This window comes from Solanum dulcamara, chromosome 6 (assembly GCF_947179165.1).
Source record: "Solanum dulcamara chromosome 6, daSolDulc1.2, whole genome shotgun sequence".
NCBI classification, from domain to species: domain Eukaryota; kingdom Viridiplantae; phylum Streptophyta; class Magnoliopsida; order Solanales; family Solanaceae; genus Solanum; species Solanum dulcamara.
The window spans coordinates 12,786,952-12,805,688 of NC_077242.1; the positions used below are offsets into that span (position 1 = coordinate 12,786,952).

General features: G+C 34.6%; 3 protein-coding genes across 5 annotated transcripts; 2 read left to right on the top strand and 1 right to left on the bottom strand.

Moving 5' to 3' along the window:
* Positions 1-3,327: 3,327 nt before the first annotated feature.
* Positions 3,328-9,445, top strand: LOC129892071 (pentatricopeptide repeat-containing protein At3g12770-like). Of its 3 annotated transcripts, XM_055967611.1 has the most exons (3): positions 3,328-5,667; positions 8,186-8,649; positions 8,967-9,445. In XM_055967611.1, the coding sequence occupies exon 1, from the start codon at positions 4,010-4,012 to the stop codon at positions 5,597-5,599; it is 1,590 nt and encodes a 529-aa protein (XP_055823586.1). In that variant the 5' UTR covers positions 3,328-4,009; the 3' UTR covers positions 5,600-5,667; positions 8,186-8,649; positions 8,967-9,445. The 3 variants fall into 3 exon arrangements, with proteins under 3 accessions (XP_055823586.1, XP_055823584.1, XP_055823585.1); XM_055967609.1 differs by lacking the exon at positions 8,967-9,445 and having other exon boundaries at positions 8,186-8,875; XM_055967610.1 differs by lacking the exon at positions 8,967-9,445 and having other exon boundaries at positions 8,189-8,875.
* On the top strand, positions 8,232-8,636 carry LOC129892715 (uncharacterized). Its single transcript, XM_055968287.1, has one exon. The coding sequence runs from the start codon at positions 8,232-8,234 to the stop codon at positions 8,634-8,636; it is 405 nt and encodes a 134-aa protein (XP_055824262.1).
* A 6,091-nt stretch (positions 9,446-15,536) lies between the features above and the next one.
* Positions 15,537-18,288, bottom strand: LOC129892072 (heterogeneous nuclear ribonucleoprotein 1-like). Its single transcript, XM_055967612.1, has 6 exons — positions 18,068-18,288; positions 17,877-17,917; positions 17,598-17,761; positions 16,958-17,057; positions 16,675-16,844; positions 15,537-16,394 (listed from the first exon to the last, which is right to left on the bottom strand). The coding sequence occupies exons 1-6, from the start codon at positions 18,109-18,111 to the stop codon at positions 15,918-15,920; spliced, it is 996 nt and encodes a 331-aa protein (XP_055823587.1). The 5' UTR covers positions 18,112-18,288; the 3' UTR covers positions 15,537-15,917.
* Between the last annotated feature and the right edge of the window lie 449 nt (positions 18,289-18,737).

Consider the following 18,737-nt stretch of genomic DNA (forward strand, 5'->3'; position numbering starts at 1 on the left):
ATTTTATGATAGAAGGAGATTCATACCCAATATATATCTCCATTCTTCTTTGGGGTCCCATCTTTGTGCATTGTGGTGGAGCAATTGGAACATATACTGCACATCCAAATATTCTAAGATGGGAAAGGTTCAACTCCTGACCAAAATCCAATTGTAATGGAGAGACTTTATGATAACTTGTGGGTCCGATCCGCACAAAATTTGTTGCTGCAAAATAGCATGAACCCATAATGAAATGGAAAATTTTGTCCTCATAAGCATTGGACTAGCAATTAATTGTAAACGTTTAATCAATGATTTCGCTAAATCATTTTGAGTATGCACATGAGCAACCGGATGCTCAACTGTTATCCAGTGGACAAACAATAATCATTAAATGCCTGAGATGTGAACTCACCAGCATTATCAAGACGAATTGTCTTTATTGCATAATCTGGAAATTGTGCTCTTAACTTAATTATTTGAGCAAGTAATCTCGCAAATGTCATATTACGAGTTGATAATAAATACACATGTGATCATCTTGTAGATGCATCTATTAAAATCATATAATATTTAAATGGTCTACATGATGGGTGAATTAGCCTACATATATCACCTTGTATACGCTCCAAAAATGTTGGGGATTCAATTTCCACTTTGGTTACCGATAGTCTAGTAATCAATGTGTCTTGAGAACATGCAACACAAGAGAATTCTTTAAATTGAAGAATCTTTTGGTTCTTCAAAGAGTGTCCATGTAAACTTTCAAGTATTTTGCGCATCATATTAGAACCGAGATGGCTCAACCGGTCATGCCAAATAATAAAATCATTTGAGTTAGTAAACCTTTGGTTTATTATGACATATGTTTCAACCATGCTAATACTTGTGAAGTATAAGACGGATGAAAGAGCGAGTAACTTTTCAAGTATAAACTTCTTGCGCGACATCATTATAGTAATGTAAAAATATTCATTCTTTTCATCATTTGTAGTCTCGATATGATAACCATTTTGACGAATGGCTTTGGAACTTAATAAGTTTTTTTGAGGCTTACTACAATATAATGCTTCATTAATTGTTAAATGTGTTCCTCCGACAAATACAACTTTAGCTTTTTGGGATCCTTCAATTAATCTTGTGCTACCAGATATTGTATTAACATTAGCCTCTGTCATAATCAAACAAGAGAAATATTTCTTATTTTTTAAAATAGTGTGTGTTGTGGCACTATCAATAAGACACTTATTATCATAATTGATTTTGAATCCAACTGATTACAGGGGAATTTTCATATTCTTCATAAACAAAAAGATACATTTTAAGAACATGAAAAACTAACAATAAAAGAAATTTTAAGAAATTGCACTGTCTTAAGAAATATTTCTACGAAGGACAACATAATATCAAACATAATAAGAAAAATAATAATTATCTTATAATATTTATCCCCAGTTAGATGATCAATTCTTCAATCAATATTCGTAAAGTCTTGAGCTTCCAAATGAGTAATATTTGATAGACTTTCCAAATCATCATCTTTATAAGCAAGATTTGCCTCAATATCTTCATATTTATTTGAGAGAGTTGCTTCATTACCATCATTCCGAAAATTCAAGTGCGCCTCTACATTATTATCTTTTCTTTTGAGAGAGACTTGATAAAGTTTCACAAAATGATCGGGTGTACGACATTCACGTGCCCAATGACCCTTCATACCACACCGGTGACAAATATTGAATTTACCTCTGGAAGGATTATTTTGAGGAACTTTATTGTTCTCATGTTTATTTCCATCACGATGACAATAATTGTTTCGTCCTCTACCACATCCTTGCCCACGGCCACGGCTGTAGCCGCGATAATTATTTTATCTTGATTCAGACTGATTATGTGCTGCTACAACATTCGCTTCGGAGAATGGAGCAGACCCAGTGGGATGGGCTTTATGATTTTTCATTAGCAGAGTATTATTCTGCTTGGCCACAAGTAGGGATGTAATTAATTCAGAATATTGCTTAAACCCCTTTTCATGATATTGTTGTTGTAGCAACACATTTGAGGCGTGAAAAGTGGAAAGAGTTTTCTCAAGTAAGTCATCATTAATGATAGTATTTCCACATAATTTTCACATGAAATTTACCTTGTGAATAGCAAAATTATACTCTGTCACAATTTTAAAATCTTGAAATCAAAGGTGTATCCAGTCATATCGAGCTTTTGGTAACACCGTAAGTTTTGAGTGGTGATATCAAACCTTCAAATTAGTCCATAATTCAACAGGGTCTTTCACAGTTAAATATTCAGTTTTTAATCCTTCACGAATATGATGACGAAGAAAAATCATGGACTTTGCGTTATCTTGGCTTGATGCTTTATTTTCTTGTTTAATAGTATCACCAAGACCTTTGGCGTCAAGGTGAATTTCAGCATCAGGGATCCATGACAAATAATTTTTTTCGGTAATGTCAAGTGTTACAAACTCAAATTTTGATAAATTTGACATGATAAAAATTGATAAAGAAATTAATTTAAAGACAACTAAATTAAATTTCTTCAGTAGATATACATGATATAAAAGTTATTTGTCAGGAGAAAATTAGAATTTCGTGTTGATAACATATTATAAAATAAACTGACTTAACAAATTAATAAAAAGAAGAGATGGTAAAAGAAAGAGACAGAGTTGAGAGAATTAAGTGCATATTTTTCATTGTAGAAAACGAGTGCTTTTATAAGTAAAGCTGAAGAAAAAAAAACACATGCTACTTTATCTACTTTTTTTCAACATATAATATTACCGATATACATATATATTTTTCACACATTAAAGTTTATTACTTGTTTATCCAAAAAGTTTTTTTTTTCTAAATAATATTTAAACTTACCAATTGTAGTGTCTAATTAGTAGATTATGTAATTAGTTGGGTTTCCAAATACACCCTTTTTACTGGTAAAGCAGATGAGAGATTCGGAGTAGTTGAGTACCATACTCTCTCTTATAGCTAAGTTTACTCACACAACCGTTGAGCAAATATCCTTTTCCACTCTTCTTAGCTCTCTTCTCTCTCTCTCTCTCTGTTTCTTTTTCGGCTGATGGAGGAGCTCTATTGTCATCTCTGTTGACACCCAAGACTTACTTTTTTATCTAACTTCTGTATTCGGGTTGCAAGCTATTCTGGATCTGTTCTTGACCCTTTTTGTTTTTGCTGATTTTAGTGGCTAGAAGCTATCTATACGAGGTAAACAAATCTGGGTCGAAGTGTTCTTGAAGTTTCATCTCATGGTTTGACTGGTTTGTTTTGCTCCAGTGAGTCATTTGGTGAGTACCCATATATCAGTTTCTCGGTTTCTCCCACTGCCTTTTGGATTTTATAAGAGTTGTTGAATTTGATGGTGATTTCTGCTCTAATTTTTTGGATCTAATTTCTATTTTGTTAGTTTGGATTTGCATGCTTGTCTTGATGTTCAATGAGATCTCTTTCATGACTGTAAAGTGATTATTTAACTCAAATCCTTCAAATAGAGTATAAAGGGTGTCTTGCTTTCTTGATTTTGCTTCTGATGGGGATATAGGGTACTGTTACTTGTTAATTAGCAGTACATGTTTTTCAGTGAGTCATCAGTTTACAAATGGAGGATATGTATACTAGATGTAGAAATTGAGGCTTCTGTGGCTTTGTCTGCAACAGTTTAGATTTTGATGCAGGACTCCTGAATTAGTAGGACTAACGACCTTTGTTCCTTTGCTCTCTCCAGATCTTCGCAGGACGATGAACAACCCTTTTTGAATTGTTTATTATATCTTTTTGTGCTTAGGAATGGGGATTTGATCTTCTCCAGTTCCTGGTTGTATATACCAGATTGATGTTAAAGGCTGTACTTTGGGCTTTGATTTGGGTACTATCATATTTAACTTTGTTATCTTACAGTCTTACAATTGCAGATTCCAGTCAGTATTTGGTCAGTAGAATATTGAAAATCAACACTACATGTGAGTGTTTCCATTTGGGACTTCCTTTTGGACATGAATTTGTGCCTCTTATCCCCAATCAACCTCTCTGTAAGCAGTTTCGGCTTATTATTACAAAAATGCTTGAAAGCAAAGTTGCTGCAACCATGCAAGCAAATTCATGGATTGATGTTAATATCACACACTGACATGAATGCTTTGTCATTGAATTCAAAGCTCATTGGTGCCTATGCAAGTTGTGGGGATCTAGGTTCTGCTGAGCTTGTGTTCCAAAGAACAACTAACCTGAATATTTTTGCGTTCAATTGGATGATTTCAGCTTTAACATTCCATGGCTACCCTGAGAAATCCATTGGCTACTTCTCTCTTCTTCAACAATCAAGAATTATTCCGAACAAGTACACATTTGCTGTTGTGTTAAAAGCGTGTGTTGGTCTAATGGATCTGAACAAAGGAAAGGAAGTGCAAAGTATGATATATAGAATGGGATTTGAGTCAGAGATATCAGTTGCCAATTCCTTGATTGATATGTATGGTAAATGTGGTAATACGGACTATGCTCGTTTAGTTTTTAATGTAATGGTCGAGAGAGATATTGTATCCTGGACATCAATGATATATTCATATGCTAACATGGGGAAAATTGAAGAATCCTTTATTTTGTTTGAAAAAATGAGGTTAGAAGGCACAAGGCCCAATAATTTTACATGGAACGTAATGATCGCTGGATATGCTAGGAGAGGAGATTGTCACACAGCTTTTATGTTACTCTCTAAAATGAGTGAAGAGGGGTTGACTCCAGATTTGGTTACCTGGAATGCAATGGTTTCAGGATATGTTCAGAGCCACAGATCAACTGAAGCTCTAGCATTATTGCAGGACATGTTGGATGCTGGAGTGAAGCCTAATGAAGTTACTCTCACTGGGCTTCTTCCTGTCTGTGGGTTGATTGACTCTGCATGTACAGGGAAAGAAATTCATGGCTTAGCATATAGATTAGAGCTTTTTGCTAATGTCTTTGTTGCTAGTGCTCTCATTGACATGTACAGTAGATGTGGGAGTGTAGAAGACGCTTGGAATGTTTTCAGTTCCGTTCCTTTTAAGAATGTTGCATCATGGAATGCTATGATAGGTTGTTATGGGAAGCATGGCAGAGTAGAACATGCAATCAAAATATTTGAGAAGATGCAGTATGAAGGAGTGCTGCCAAATGAAGTCACCTTAACTTCTATTCTTTCTGCATGTAGTCATGGTGGTTTAGTTGAAAAGGGTTTGAAGATCTTTTGGTCCATGGAGGAGTCTTATGGCATTAGAGCAAAGAAAGAGCATTATGCTTGTGTTATTGATCTTTTGTGTCGTGTCGGGAGGCTAGAGGAGGCTTACGATATAGTCAAAGATATGCCAATAGAAGTTACAGATTCAATTATTGGCGCTTTCTTCAGTGGTTGTAAGGTCTATGCAAGGAGAGATCTTGCTGAAAAGATGGCTAAGGATATATTGCAGATGGATCTGAAGAAGCCTGAAGGTCTTGTAGCCATTTCAAACATTTATGCTGCTGAGGAAGAGTGGGAGAATGTTGAGAATGTGAGGAACATGATGAAGGACAAGGGATTAAATAAGATACCTGGTTCCAGTTGGTTGTAGAGGATAGGAATAGCATGATACACAGAAATAGATCTAGGAATGTGATGCTTTTAAACTATTAGATAATGGTAAGAACATATAAAATATACCTGCTTTGCATTTTGCAATAGTGTTGAAAATGATTATTCAAGGTCTCTCATCCTTTTCAAAAGAACCTGTGTTTAGGGAATGAGGAATGTTAGCTAAATGATCTGAGTTCTTTGCTCTGTGCCTTTACCCTTCACAAGTTGTAAATTTTGCTGATCTGATAGTAGCTTCGGCTGCATTGAGAGAGTGCATATCTGTGAATTTTTCATCCATCCATGCCCAAATAAGATAGAGAACCTTTGTTTTTAAAAAACAAGTGGATTGGTGCAGTCTTACTTGAATTTCTTCCTTATTTTGTGTTCCTTGGCTCATATTGGCTGATAAAAGAAGAAATTCTTTCAAAATTATATTCTTTCACCTTGAAGTGGCCTTTTAGTTTGGTCACCTTATATGATATGCTATGATGTCCAATTTTCGGGATTGAGGTTGAGTTGACTGATTAACTCTGTGAAGTCCACTACTCAATAATTTAGGATTTTACTGGTTGTTAGGTTTAGTTGTATTCTTTGTTTTATTTTTCTTTCTTTCTTTTCTTAGATGCAATGCTCTGCAATCTTATCCTCAGAACTAGCTATACATTGTATTATAGAAGCTGTGGAATAAGCTAATACTGTTAAAGTATGTGGCCATCTCATTTAAAGCTAAAAGCTTAAGCTGTAAGAGAAAGCATACTTTTAATTATTTAGTTATATTATATTTCAATACGCCCCCTTACGTGCAGGACCAATTCTTTTTCTTTGGCCAAATACGTGAAAAATCCTTTTTTATTTATAATGGGTTGCGGTGAGATTCGACTCAAGACTTCCGCCTGCTCTTAACACTATGTTGAAATGTGTGACTCTCATCTAAAAGCTTAAACTGTTAGAGAGAGCACAGTTTGAATTATTTGATTATATTATATCTCAATAAATACACCGAGCAGTTTATTTCAGTTTGCATTACTAATTTCGGTTGGAGCCACATCAAACTGATTAGGACTCTTAAAAACTATATAGTGTTCTAAATACTTCTGTTGCAAAGTCCAATTCAACTGTCTAACCTTTTATTGTTTCCTCTCAACCTTGTCCTAGTATCGTCTTCGGATCTGGATTATTTCATATGTTTCTCACCCTTGACCAGCTTGTTTTGTTACCCCAAGAGGTGTGATTTTTTTACACTGATAAAAAAGAATGATGTCAAACAACTTTCTTGTGTTCTTTTTCCAAGATAATGCCATGCTGGTATGGACACAAGGATTGCTATAAAAGTAGTTTTGGTTGAACTATGTTATTTCCTAGAAAGAATGGGAGGCTGAAGAGAATTTGATTGGATTACTTTCTCTAGGTGATGTATTAATACTTACATACAGTTACTTACATCCAGTTGCTTGGTACAATTCAAATGAAAGTAAACTATTGTGCTTCCTCCTCTCTGTGAATGAAAAATCTGAATTGAAGGACTTGGATTTTTCTTTTACTTCCTTAAAGGATTTCACTGGGTTGTTGTTGTTGTTGTTGTTGTTCCTTAAAAATGAGGGTAACAATCTGTGCATTCCCCTTTTTCCACTCGTTCACCCATTCCTCCTTTCACCCCAATCAAACATTTCTCCACTTGCCTTGTGAACCCGGCTGTATGTAGATTAGATATGTTTAACTTGGAATGTACAGTAGAACTGAGTTGATTTCTACACAATGTTATGACCTTTAATATTGGTTATTGTAATTTCTTAAACTCATGCACAAGTAAGAGCTTTGCAGATTTGCATTTGCCTACTTTTTAAGCCTTCTGATGATGCGATTCTACTGTTTTTATATCACCTAGTTGAGAGTAACTACAGTTGATCTTTCTACATAGGGAACTCAGCTATTCTTTCAGAGTACTACTGACTAAAGCTAGACATAGTTGGGAGTACTAAAGAAAAATAACACTTGCGACTTTTTACGGCCTGTGCCTGCAAAAGGGCTCTACTGTATGCATCATTATCTGGATTAGGTTTCGACATATCAAATCCTGTTTTTCTTTGTTCCAAATATGGGTTTTGGTAGGTGTGGGTTAGTGAAAAAAAAGAGTGGACACTGTTTCTATACTAAAAAGTGTAGGAACGGGAGGTAACTCCAACTTACCAATCATATAGCAACTTCTTCAAACTTTGGCTCACATCAATCAGATGTACCTGGTAAAGGAGGTCTTGACTTCCTTGCGTTGTCACATAATTTATGTTCTCTGGGTTGTACATCCCGTTACTTACAATACGTTTTCTAGCTATGAAAAGAAAAGCCATGTGAACCTTTTTTTTGTCTCACAGTGGTAGCTTTGTCTTCTTTTGGACAGCCAGTTCTTACCTCCCATTCCCATTCATGTAATACCTGAAATTTTTTTAGGAAAAAGAGAGATTTTATATTCTTGATTGTTTATGTGCCTGTGATTATTAATGACCTGAACATCCTTCTGTATAATTGTCTATTTGAATCTTTTCATTGGATAACATAGTTGATTCATGTCTCCTAATGTTATATTTAGCAGGTGTTTCTGCTGCTATTTGTTAAACTCGGAGGTTTTCAAGGCAATGGGTCGAGGTAGAGGAAAGGGTAAGAAATTGACTGTAATTGACCCTGATGATCCAGGAAGTGATGAGGAAGAAAAAATCCCTACACAGAAGAGGAGAGGAAGGCCACAAAAATCACTCAAAGATGACATTGATGAAGAAGCAGCTGAGATGATTGAAGAGGAAGATTCTGAGAGTGAAAAACTTGGAATTCAAAACTTGGAGATAAAAGGTTCTGCGACGGAAAATGGGAAGAAGAGGAGGCGGAATAGTCGGGTGAAAGAAAAGCATGATTCAGTAAAAGAGGAAAATGGTAATGGAACCAGATCAAGCACTGATGAATCTGCCAGGTCCAATAATGTTTTCCGTCATAGGCGAAAAAACAAGCCTCGTCGTGCTGCAGAAGCTGGTGTTAAGTGCAACTGACATTTGGTTCTGCGTATGTGGACTTTGTTCCCTTTACACTGTAAATCGCGCGCCTTAATTTCTGTCTTTCCTTTCTTTATGCTCATTTTGGTACTTGCATACATTGACCTTTTTCTTAACCTTTTTGGGAAGGTCCTGAGCTGGACATACCTCTTATTATCTTCAATACTAGTAATTTGTATCTTTGACCATATTTCTTCTTGAGATTTCCAAGTTAAAACTTATGATGATTGCTTGTTCATGTGCAGAGCAAATTTCATTTCATATCCAATCTGTTATTTTCTGACTATAAATGTGTTCTCCCCCTATGTTGCTTTTGATTGTTCACAGGTGAATTTAATCATGATTTGACGCATAGCCCTTATCATGAAAGGAAAATGAGCTTTGCTCCTGCACCCGTGGTTCGCGAGAAGGAAAAATGATGTCGCATATGGCACGAGATAATAAAGAGAGAGCTTCGTCCATCGATGACCAGCAGATTGACGGAGCTCTTGGCATTGCTTTGTTTTCTCTCCTTTCCTATCAGCGAATTCTGACCTTTTTGTTCGAAATTTTTTCGTTTGTACTGAATGCTTGCAGAATCAAATCCTCCCCGAATAAGCAAGAAAGTCTAGGAAGATACCAACAATGGATGGAAGGTCTCTTGTAAGCCAAAAGGTCCTACTAAGTGGTCGTAGTCGAACTCCTTCCTTGAATAGTTACGGAAAGCTTTCATGTAATGTCTTAGTTCTCTTACTAAACTCTTCGACTTGGTTGGGATTGTAACCTTGAATTAGAGGGGAGACTTCAATTTTATGTGGTTCTCGGCTTATGAAGAGCAACAAGAAATTTCCTCTTGTGTTCGCGTGTTTATTTTTTATATTTTGACTCTTTAGTGAAACTGTCACTGATAGAACTCTAATTAGGTCCAAAAGATAATACGTTAATTGATTAAGTACTTCTCGTTGCCTCTGTCATCTGGAAAATAAGTTTTTTTAAAATTTATTTATGTTTATGAAGATTGCAATAGTATGAATTAAACATAAACTTGTGAACCATTGAATATCGTAAAAGTAATGTGCGTCGTGTTTTCTCCAACTACAAAAAAAATGGTAATAAGAAAAAGATTATATAAAAATGTTCTAGAAAATAAAATGCCTATGTTTTATTCAATGCAACAAAAACAAGAAATTAATTTGAATTCAATATTAATAATAACGACATGCCCAATATAATTTCACATTGACACCCAAATTCAAACCTTGTAACCCACAATCTTATCTCATATCTTATATAAATAAAATAAGATAAAAAAGAGAATCTTTGATCCGGTGATGTGGCATGCATCATTGAGTAGAAACTCAATTATTATTTTTTATCATTTTTTTTGCCTTTTATTCTATTTTTCCTATTAATTTATCAAATCCAAAAAGACATTTCTTTTTAAACCAAAATACACGTCCTCTTTCATTTATTTATATCGCATCGACGTTAAACTGTATTTCTCAAACATTACATTTTTAAAACCCATTAATTATGACTCCTACCAACAGTCTTATTCCTTTTCAGTTAAAACTCCTCATCACCCTTTCTTTTTAATTCTTATGTCTTTAATCCTTGTCCTCTTGAAGTTGAGTTGTAGAGATCTTCTTCTGTCTTTCTTTCATCCGAATTTCAATAAAAAAAAATTGTTGTATGTATAAGATATTTTTTACTTTTACATGTATATAACAATATATATCGATTTTGAATACCTTAAATACAAAATTACATGTTCACTTATTGGTTTACCAATTAAGGAGTTCAAATTTCATTATGAGATTCCAAGTTCAAACCAGGAAACTAGGCACTATTTACCCCCCTTCACTATACACTTGAAATCAAAACGTGAGAACTTGACCTGGTGATTGCATGCTATTAGTACCGAATAACTAATTAACATTATTTTTTTTGGGAAATTTATTTGTTTCATTAATTTAGTTGATAAATTTTTCTTTTATATTGTTTTTTCACAGCATCATGAAGCATTTTAATAAAGACTTTTATTTTTAAACTTTTCACTAGGAAACGAGGGGTGTTCTTCCAAGTCTCACCTCTGAAGGGTGTAGATTCAGAATTAAGGAAGGAAACATTTAGTCCCAAATACAGAATCTTGCAAAGAATTGAACAAAATAACCTACATATATGTCCAGTTGGAGACAAGACATCCAAGTCTGTAGAAGAAACAAAAAAACTTTCCTGTTGCACTAAGTTTTAATAGCACAGATGTAAGAAGGTTTGATTTCTTTGATTTTTCAGGTACAAATTTTAACTGACTTTAATGGAGCATCAAGTGTTCCAGGTAAGTTTTCTCTAACTTTTATGGAACAACAGTTTTGTTAGATTTGTAAAATTTGCTATATTGTTTGGGAAATAGCACAACGGAATTTGTAGAAAATATGCATATCAAATCTATGTAAGATCTCATTTTAAAGGAATAATAGGTCACGTGAAATTCCTGCTAATATACTTGATAATAAGTGAAGAAAATATTATACTATATGGGTGTGTTTGGTACGAAGGAAAATGTTTTCTTAAAAAACAAGTTGATTTTTAACATTTTTTTTTTTGGTCAGTGAATGAAAATATCTTTTAGAAAATAGTTTTTATTTTTGGCTAGAGAGTCAAAAATATTTTTTAGAAAAATAGTTTTTGACATGAAAATCAACCCTATAATTGACTCGGGATCCAACCCCGACAATTGATGTAGGACCCAACTCAACTTTCAACCCAAGATTCGGATTTCAAATTTCCACTCAATCCCAACTTTTTAACCGAAATCCGACCACACCCAACTCCAAATCTAACTTTTAAATAATTTAATTTTTAAAAAAAATAACTTTTTAATTTTTTTGGGAGTGGGCCGGGAGGGGGGGTTGAGGGGCTGGTAGGGGGATCAGAGTTAGTGTGGGGTGAAAATGAAATTTTTAAGACTTAAAATATTTTTCAAAAACAAATTTTAAATTTTTTTCTTCTGTGTGTGTGGGGGGGAGGGGGGGGGAGAGAGGGGGGCTGCTTGGGGTGGTGGGTCGGGGTAGGAAGTGTAGGTGGGGTAGAAAAAATGAAATTTTTAAAATTTGAAATATTTTTAAAAATAAATTTTAATTTTTTTAATATTTGGGGGTTGGGCTGCTTGGGATGGGGGGTCGGGGTAGGACATGGAGTAAAAAAATTCAAAAATAAGTTTTTAATTTTTTTGTGTGGTGGGTGGAGAGGGGGGCTGGTGGGGTGGGGGGCTAGTAAGGGATGAGGTAAAATATAAAACTTTCAAAATTTGAATATTTTTCAAAAATAAATTTTTAAATTTTTTTTGTGGAACGGGAGGAGGGGGTGCCAGTGAGCATGGGGTGGGGCCTGGTAAGGGGGTGGAATAAAAAATAATTTTTTAAAATTTTGAAGTATTTTTTAAAAAAATAAAAAAATTAATTATTTTTTGTGGGGGGAGGGTAGGATGGTCGAGGTAGGAATGAAATTAAAAAAATTAAATTTTTAAAATGTGAAATATTTTTCAAAAATAAGCTTTTAATTTTTTCTTAAAAAGAAAATTTTAATTTTTTTTTTTGGGGGGGAGAAGGATCGTGATAGGAGTGGGATAAAAATAAAACATTGCAATTTGATATTAGAGGAGAGTTTTGAAAAATGTTTTTCTTATTAGTTTTTTTAAGAAAGTCATTTTTCTTGAATTTGATGAAAATAAGTTGATTTGAAAAACATTTTTCAAAAACCAACCAAACATGAAAAAATTAAAAAACATTTTCCAGAAAATATTTTCCTTTCACACCAAACACACTATATCATCTCTATTTTTTTTTCCCAACTTCACATTTTCCCTATCTCCCCTTCAAGTTTGATTTTTTTCATTAATCTTGCTTCTGAAGGTCAGTATGATTTTTAGTGTTATCAGTTCAAGCATAGATTTTCCTACCTACAACTGTATTATTTTATTTATAATAAATAATTCTTTGTTTGGGTAAGCATAATAAGTAATTCTATTTGTCATCAACATTTAACTATGAAAGGTTTGCAATATTCTTTTTTAGGATTTATTTTTTTATCTATATTTTCATATTTATTTTTGCTTATACATTATGTAAATAAAAAATTTTATCAATGCCTAAGATTATATATTTGCGTCCAATATGGTATTATGCCATTTATTCCAATTATATTTACAAACAAAAAAGAAAGTTTGACCATGCAAAGTGCAGGTAATTTACCTAGTTTCATTATAGTTCGGGTGTATTTTTATGCCCTCTTTCTTTTAAAAAAAATCAGGAATAATAGGATTTTCAGAAAGTAAAATTTGTAACTGAATATTTGTGACAAGTTCATGGGTATAAACTTATCACGAATTTTCAGTTAAAAATTTCGCGATTGGATCGTGGAGCAATTAAGTCCTAACTAAATGATTTGCTATTTTTCTACTTTTTTTTATTCGGTCTTAACATGTATTATGTCAAACTCGAGAAGAAAGGTTAAATTTGAGTCATATTAGTATGTCTAGTTTAGGTGCAAAATGTCTTGGGAGATTTAAATTTATGGTATCATGAGCACTAAATATTTTTTTTATTTCCCTCCCCCACGTTTTTGCTCCTTTTGATAACTCAAATTCACAACTTTAGGATTGGAGATAGAGGGTGTTTACCCCTTGAATAACCCTCCTATATACTTATCATACTAAATTCAATCATTGTTGTATAAGACCAAATATTAATCAGTCAAGAACATGCATGTTCAGCAGATGAAGGTACTAGAAAAGAAGATGCTCAACATACTAAGAGAGATAAAACTAGGAATAAAGTTGTACATGACAAGGTGGAGACCTTCATTGCAAACAAAATGAAGAAAGTGAGGTCGAGATGGTTCAGACATATAAAGAAGTGTGCGGATGCACTAGTATGAAAGTGTGAACTGCTATAGCAAGTCGTAGGAGAGATAGAGACAAGCCGAAGAAGAATTGGGAGGGAGCTAATTAGACAAGACATAGCACATCTTCATTTTATTGAGAACATAACCCTAAATCAAAAAATATAGAAATCAAAGAATAGAGTAAATAAATAATATGTACCCCAATGTCGTCTTTGGTAGTCTTAGTTAGTAGTCTCGTAATATCTTATTGTTCAATATCCACTACTACACTTGGCTTCATTTGCTTTGTATAATCTTGTTATTTTATTACCATTATTTTTCTTTCAATCTATTTTGGTTATACTTCATTTGAACCAAAAGTCAATAAAAAATAGTCTATCTACACACAAAGATAGATGTAAGATCTGTGTTCATACCACCCTTACCCTCCCCAAACTGGTGGCAACGTGATGGTGGTGAGAGCCTCAATATGGTCATGAGAAGAAGATTTAGAGGGAAAATATTGTGTGTGGGTGAGAGTGGTGGGGGGGGAGGGGAGGGGGGGATCGTCGAAGAAGAACTCGACCTACATTAATGGAGTTCAAAATGTGAAATGAAAAAACAATAACGAAAAGAAAAGAAATATTATAAAAAGGTTTTTCTTTTTTAGCTTCTCTCTGTAAGTGTGTCAAATTAAGTTTTATAATTCCTCTTTTAACTAGTCCAAAGAGTAATAAGAAATGTAACTGACAATTCCCCGATAACTCATGCGTATTTTAATGTGTTTTCTCTTTTTCAAATTAACACGTTAACACACTAAGGCAAGCAAACAAATTTTCATTTAAGATGACAAATTTAAAAACATTTTGGCATACTTGCAAGTTCGGGCTGAGAGGAGTTTACGCCTTCTACCTTGAGAACCAGTTTCTTTTGAAACTAGCAGGTTTTAGGGATTTAATATAATTGATCCTCTTAGTGAGCCAACAAAAAGAATAAGATTTCAATGATTGTATCAGTATATATTACTATATCCATTTAAAAAAGAATGGTCTACTTTCTTTTTTAATATGTTTCAAATTTCAAAAAGAATGACCCAATTTCTTTTTTGACAACAATTTAATTTCAACTTTCCACGTAACATATTTAAGGCCAGCATTTTAATACATTTGACATAACTTTAATTTAGGACCACAAAATTGAAAAATCTTCTTTATTTTCTTAAACTCCGTGTTAATTCAAATTAGGTCATTCTTTTTTAAACGGAGGGAGTATATGATTTGAGAGAAAATGGAATCTCATTACAAGTATTTTTGGTCCAAAAAATTCATCTACATAGATCACACCATTCCAACAAACACCTAGTATCAGTGATTATAGAAGACAACCTAAAACAGCTAAGATGCTAATTAGCCCCAGATTCACAATCGTCTCTTTTCAGTACTTGGGACATTGAAAGGTAAAAGTTCTTGCAAACTAACAGCCAACTATCAACAAAATTTAAATACGTGTTTGCATTTTAAAAGATGATATGAAGAACAGAAGATGAATTACAAATTCAACACAAATTAAGATATGAATTACAGCCATTTACAACGGGTATGCAGAGACTTAAGGCGCTAACCTGAGAGATTATAAACAAATTAGATCTTGATTACCAAAACAAAAAAAATTAAAGTGACGGAGAAAAGGATGGAGAAAAGCACTTCCTGCACAAGCCAGTAAGTTTTAGGCACCCCCAGCGCTCCCCTCTTATAATTAGATAAAATGCAATCCCTAAATTATGAATGGTCGAGACGAGACATGCAGCTCCTTTTAAAACTCAAAACAAAGTACCGGCGAGACCAACAATCTACTGTTTTTAGCCTTACAACGTAAATGGCTTCATCAAATTCTTGAGCAGCACACATTTCTAATAAAACTAAAGTGGCGCGAAGGAAAATAGCTTAAAATATCCACAACTATGATTGAGCATGACCAAGCTAAGCCCACTAAACCACACAAAGTGATAGCTAGACACCAAACACCATAGATCTCTTAAAAGTAAAAAGCTCATGGACCTATCATAGAGTGGTACCTGAACTAAGTAGAGAACAATACAGACCTGCATCATATGTATCTATGAAACCAAACTTACAAGACACACAAAATAACTCCAAAAGAAGGTTCTAGCTTAATCCATAGTTCATAAACAGAGAAAATGTCTAAACTAAGACAAAGCACAAGCTACATATCATATTTATCTAGATATGGTTCTGTGGTCACACAGTCGTAATTAGTAGCAGCAAACTAGGGCTCTCCAAATCTTCTAGGTGGTGTCTCCTTGCTAGTGATCCGAGATATCTACTCGACCCTTGCCTGACTGAGGATGCAGTAACCAAGAGACCTGAATGCAACTCCTACAAAGCTTAGGAAAATCTACCTGGTATAAGGATGGTAACGACCACTGCCACTATACCCTCCCCTACTTCCATATAAACCTCCTGGTCCACCATAACCAGCACCAGGGCCAGATCCACCATAACCCCCATAACCACCTCCACGGCCATATGCTCCTAGCCCACTGCTACCATATCCCCCACCATAACCACCAGCATACGAGCCAAAACGACTAGAATAACCAAGTGAGGGGTCTCCACGGTAACCACCAAAATCACTACTGCCAAAGTCTCCATATCTACCACCAAATTCACCGCCACCGTATCCATAGTCACCATACCTAGATCCAAATGACCTATAAGAAGAAGGGCCAAAACCTCCACTGTCAAAACCGCTATATGAATCAGCAAATCCTCCATAACTATCACCATATCCACGCCCCCTAGAGTTACTACCATATGCAGGAGCAGAAGCTGGGTTTGAGGGTTTCTTTGGTTCTGCCTTCTTGATCTCAACCTACAACAAAGAAGCAAGTTAACCTAGAAGTTCCACCTGCATAATAGCCTGACAGCTGAGCACTAAAAGATGCATACTACAATGGAGAAACCTACAAACTTATACTCCTTGCATTACTATCACATATGCAGCAGCTCCTTAAGGCTGATAGGTATATGTAAAAGGAGAAAATTAGGCTGGGAGATGCTATGAAAGGGCAATCCTGAGGATCCACTATGTACACATGACAGCCATGTCCCCGAACATTTGAGATCATGAAAATATATCCTACAAAACTTACCTGAGTACCCATCATGTCAATCCTATTTCCCTCAGCCAGCAAATTATCAACTACTTGTTCATTGTCAAACACAATAAATCCAAAGCCTCTAGAACGCTTGGACACGTGATCTCGTATGATCTCATACTCTATTACTTTCCCAAACTTGGAGAAAAAGTCCTTGAATTCATCTGATAGTAAATGCACAAGAGACAACAGTTAAAGCACTCCAACCTTAAAGAATACTACTGCAACTGCCAGACAACAAAACTAGTATGTATGTAACAAAAAGACACAGAGTTACCTTCGGTCGTGGTAGTAGGAATGCCACCAACAAAAATCTTCCTTGTTTTAAAATCCTTTGAATCAGCGGTTCCTTTCGGGATGGTTCTTTTAATCTCAACCTGAAAAAAACCAATACCACAATTTGCAAGCCACAATTTTTCAAGTACTTACAATGAGATATGATTTTCAGCTGAAGCTAAAGAAAACATGTAATACTCAGAACTCTACAAATAAATGAGACCCATCAACCACGCTCACAATCTCACAAGCATATGACTACCTATAGTGTGTGTGCATATTGCAAGTGGTCAACAAAGTTTCACCATAGTTTTCTAATATTTCAACTCAATTCGAATAAACTAACTTGGAAAAATCAATACCACGATTTGCAAGCCACAATTTCTACGTACTTACAAAATATGATCTTCAGCTAAAGCTTAGAAAATCAGTAATACTTAGAACTCTTACAAATAAATGAAACCCCACAACCAAGCTCACGAACTCACAAGCATAGGACTATAACTAACGTGTTTTTGCATATTGCAAGTAGCCAACAAAGTTCACCATAGTTCTCTAATATTTCAACTCAAATTCAACTACAAATAAACATCAAGCAGGAGCTAAATAAATCTATAGAAAACTGAAGCTAAACTACTCACTTGTTTGTCATTGATAATATGGTTTTCGGCTATAACAGTGTCTACAACGGTTGGATCCGCATAAGTGATGAACCCAAAACCTCTGGGTCTACCCGTATGCCTATCTTTCATAATCACCGAGTCTATTATCTCCCCGTACTTCTCAAAGTACTTCACAAATTGTTCTACCAAAGTCAAAAATCCAATTTTCATTAACACCCTCGTGAACAAATCAAAAACCCACTAGCAAGAACTAATTAATACATCAAAATATGTATGAAACAGTTCAAAAACACTAACCTAACGTCGTCTCTTTCGCTAGACCTCCAATAAAGATTTTTCTGTTCAACAAAAACCAAAAGAACAAAAAAAAAAAACAATCAATACACATCAAACTTCGTATGAAAAAACAATAATTTGGAGCAATACATCTATTTCATAGACAGTTTATTATTTATCCAACAAAACAAATAACCAAAAAAAAAACGAACCCAGGACTAGCGCCATCGTCGAAATCGTTCTTCTTGGAACCCATGGCTAAGATTGGGTGTTGCGGAATAGTAAGATCTGAGAGGTGTAAACGGAAAGCTAGGGTTCGTGGTTGTGTATTTATGTCAATTGAAAGAAAGAATGAAAGAGCGGAGTCTTATGGTGCAATATATAAAGTGATTAGAGTTGGCTAGGTAGCTTCTGGAAACTCTCTTGCTTTCAGTTTTATTTTGGGTTTAAGTTAGTGCATAATTTACTTGAACAATTTAATTAAGATTTGTACTCAATTTAACTTGTAGTTGCTGCTATGTGTCCGCGAGGTCACGGTTTCAAGTCTTGAAAATAGTCTTTGGCAGAAATATAAGATAAAATTGTGTATAATAGACCCTTGTAATCAGATTCTTCTCCGAATCTTGCGCATAGCGAGAGCTTTAGTGCACCAAATTGCCTATTTTTAATACTTTTGATGACATGGCATCATACTGTAGCACAATTCCAACAGGCGCGTGAAGCCATTAAAACTTATATAGAAACCAATCCAAAAATGACAAGTGGACATTAGAAAAATCAAAATCTATACATAAAAAAATAAAATAAAAAATCCCCCTAGCAACCTTCATCTTCCCCTGCAACATGCTTCTTCCCCAACCATACCATCCAAATGCTCTGCAA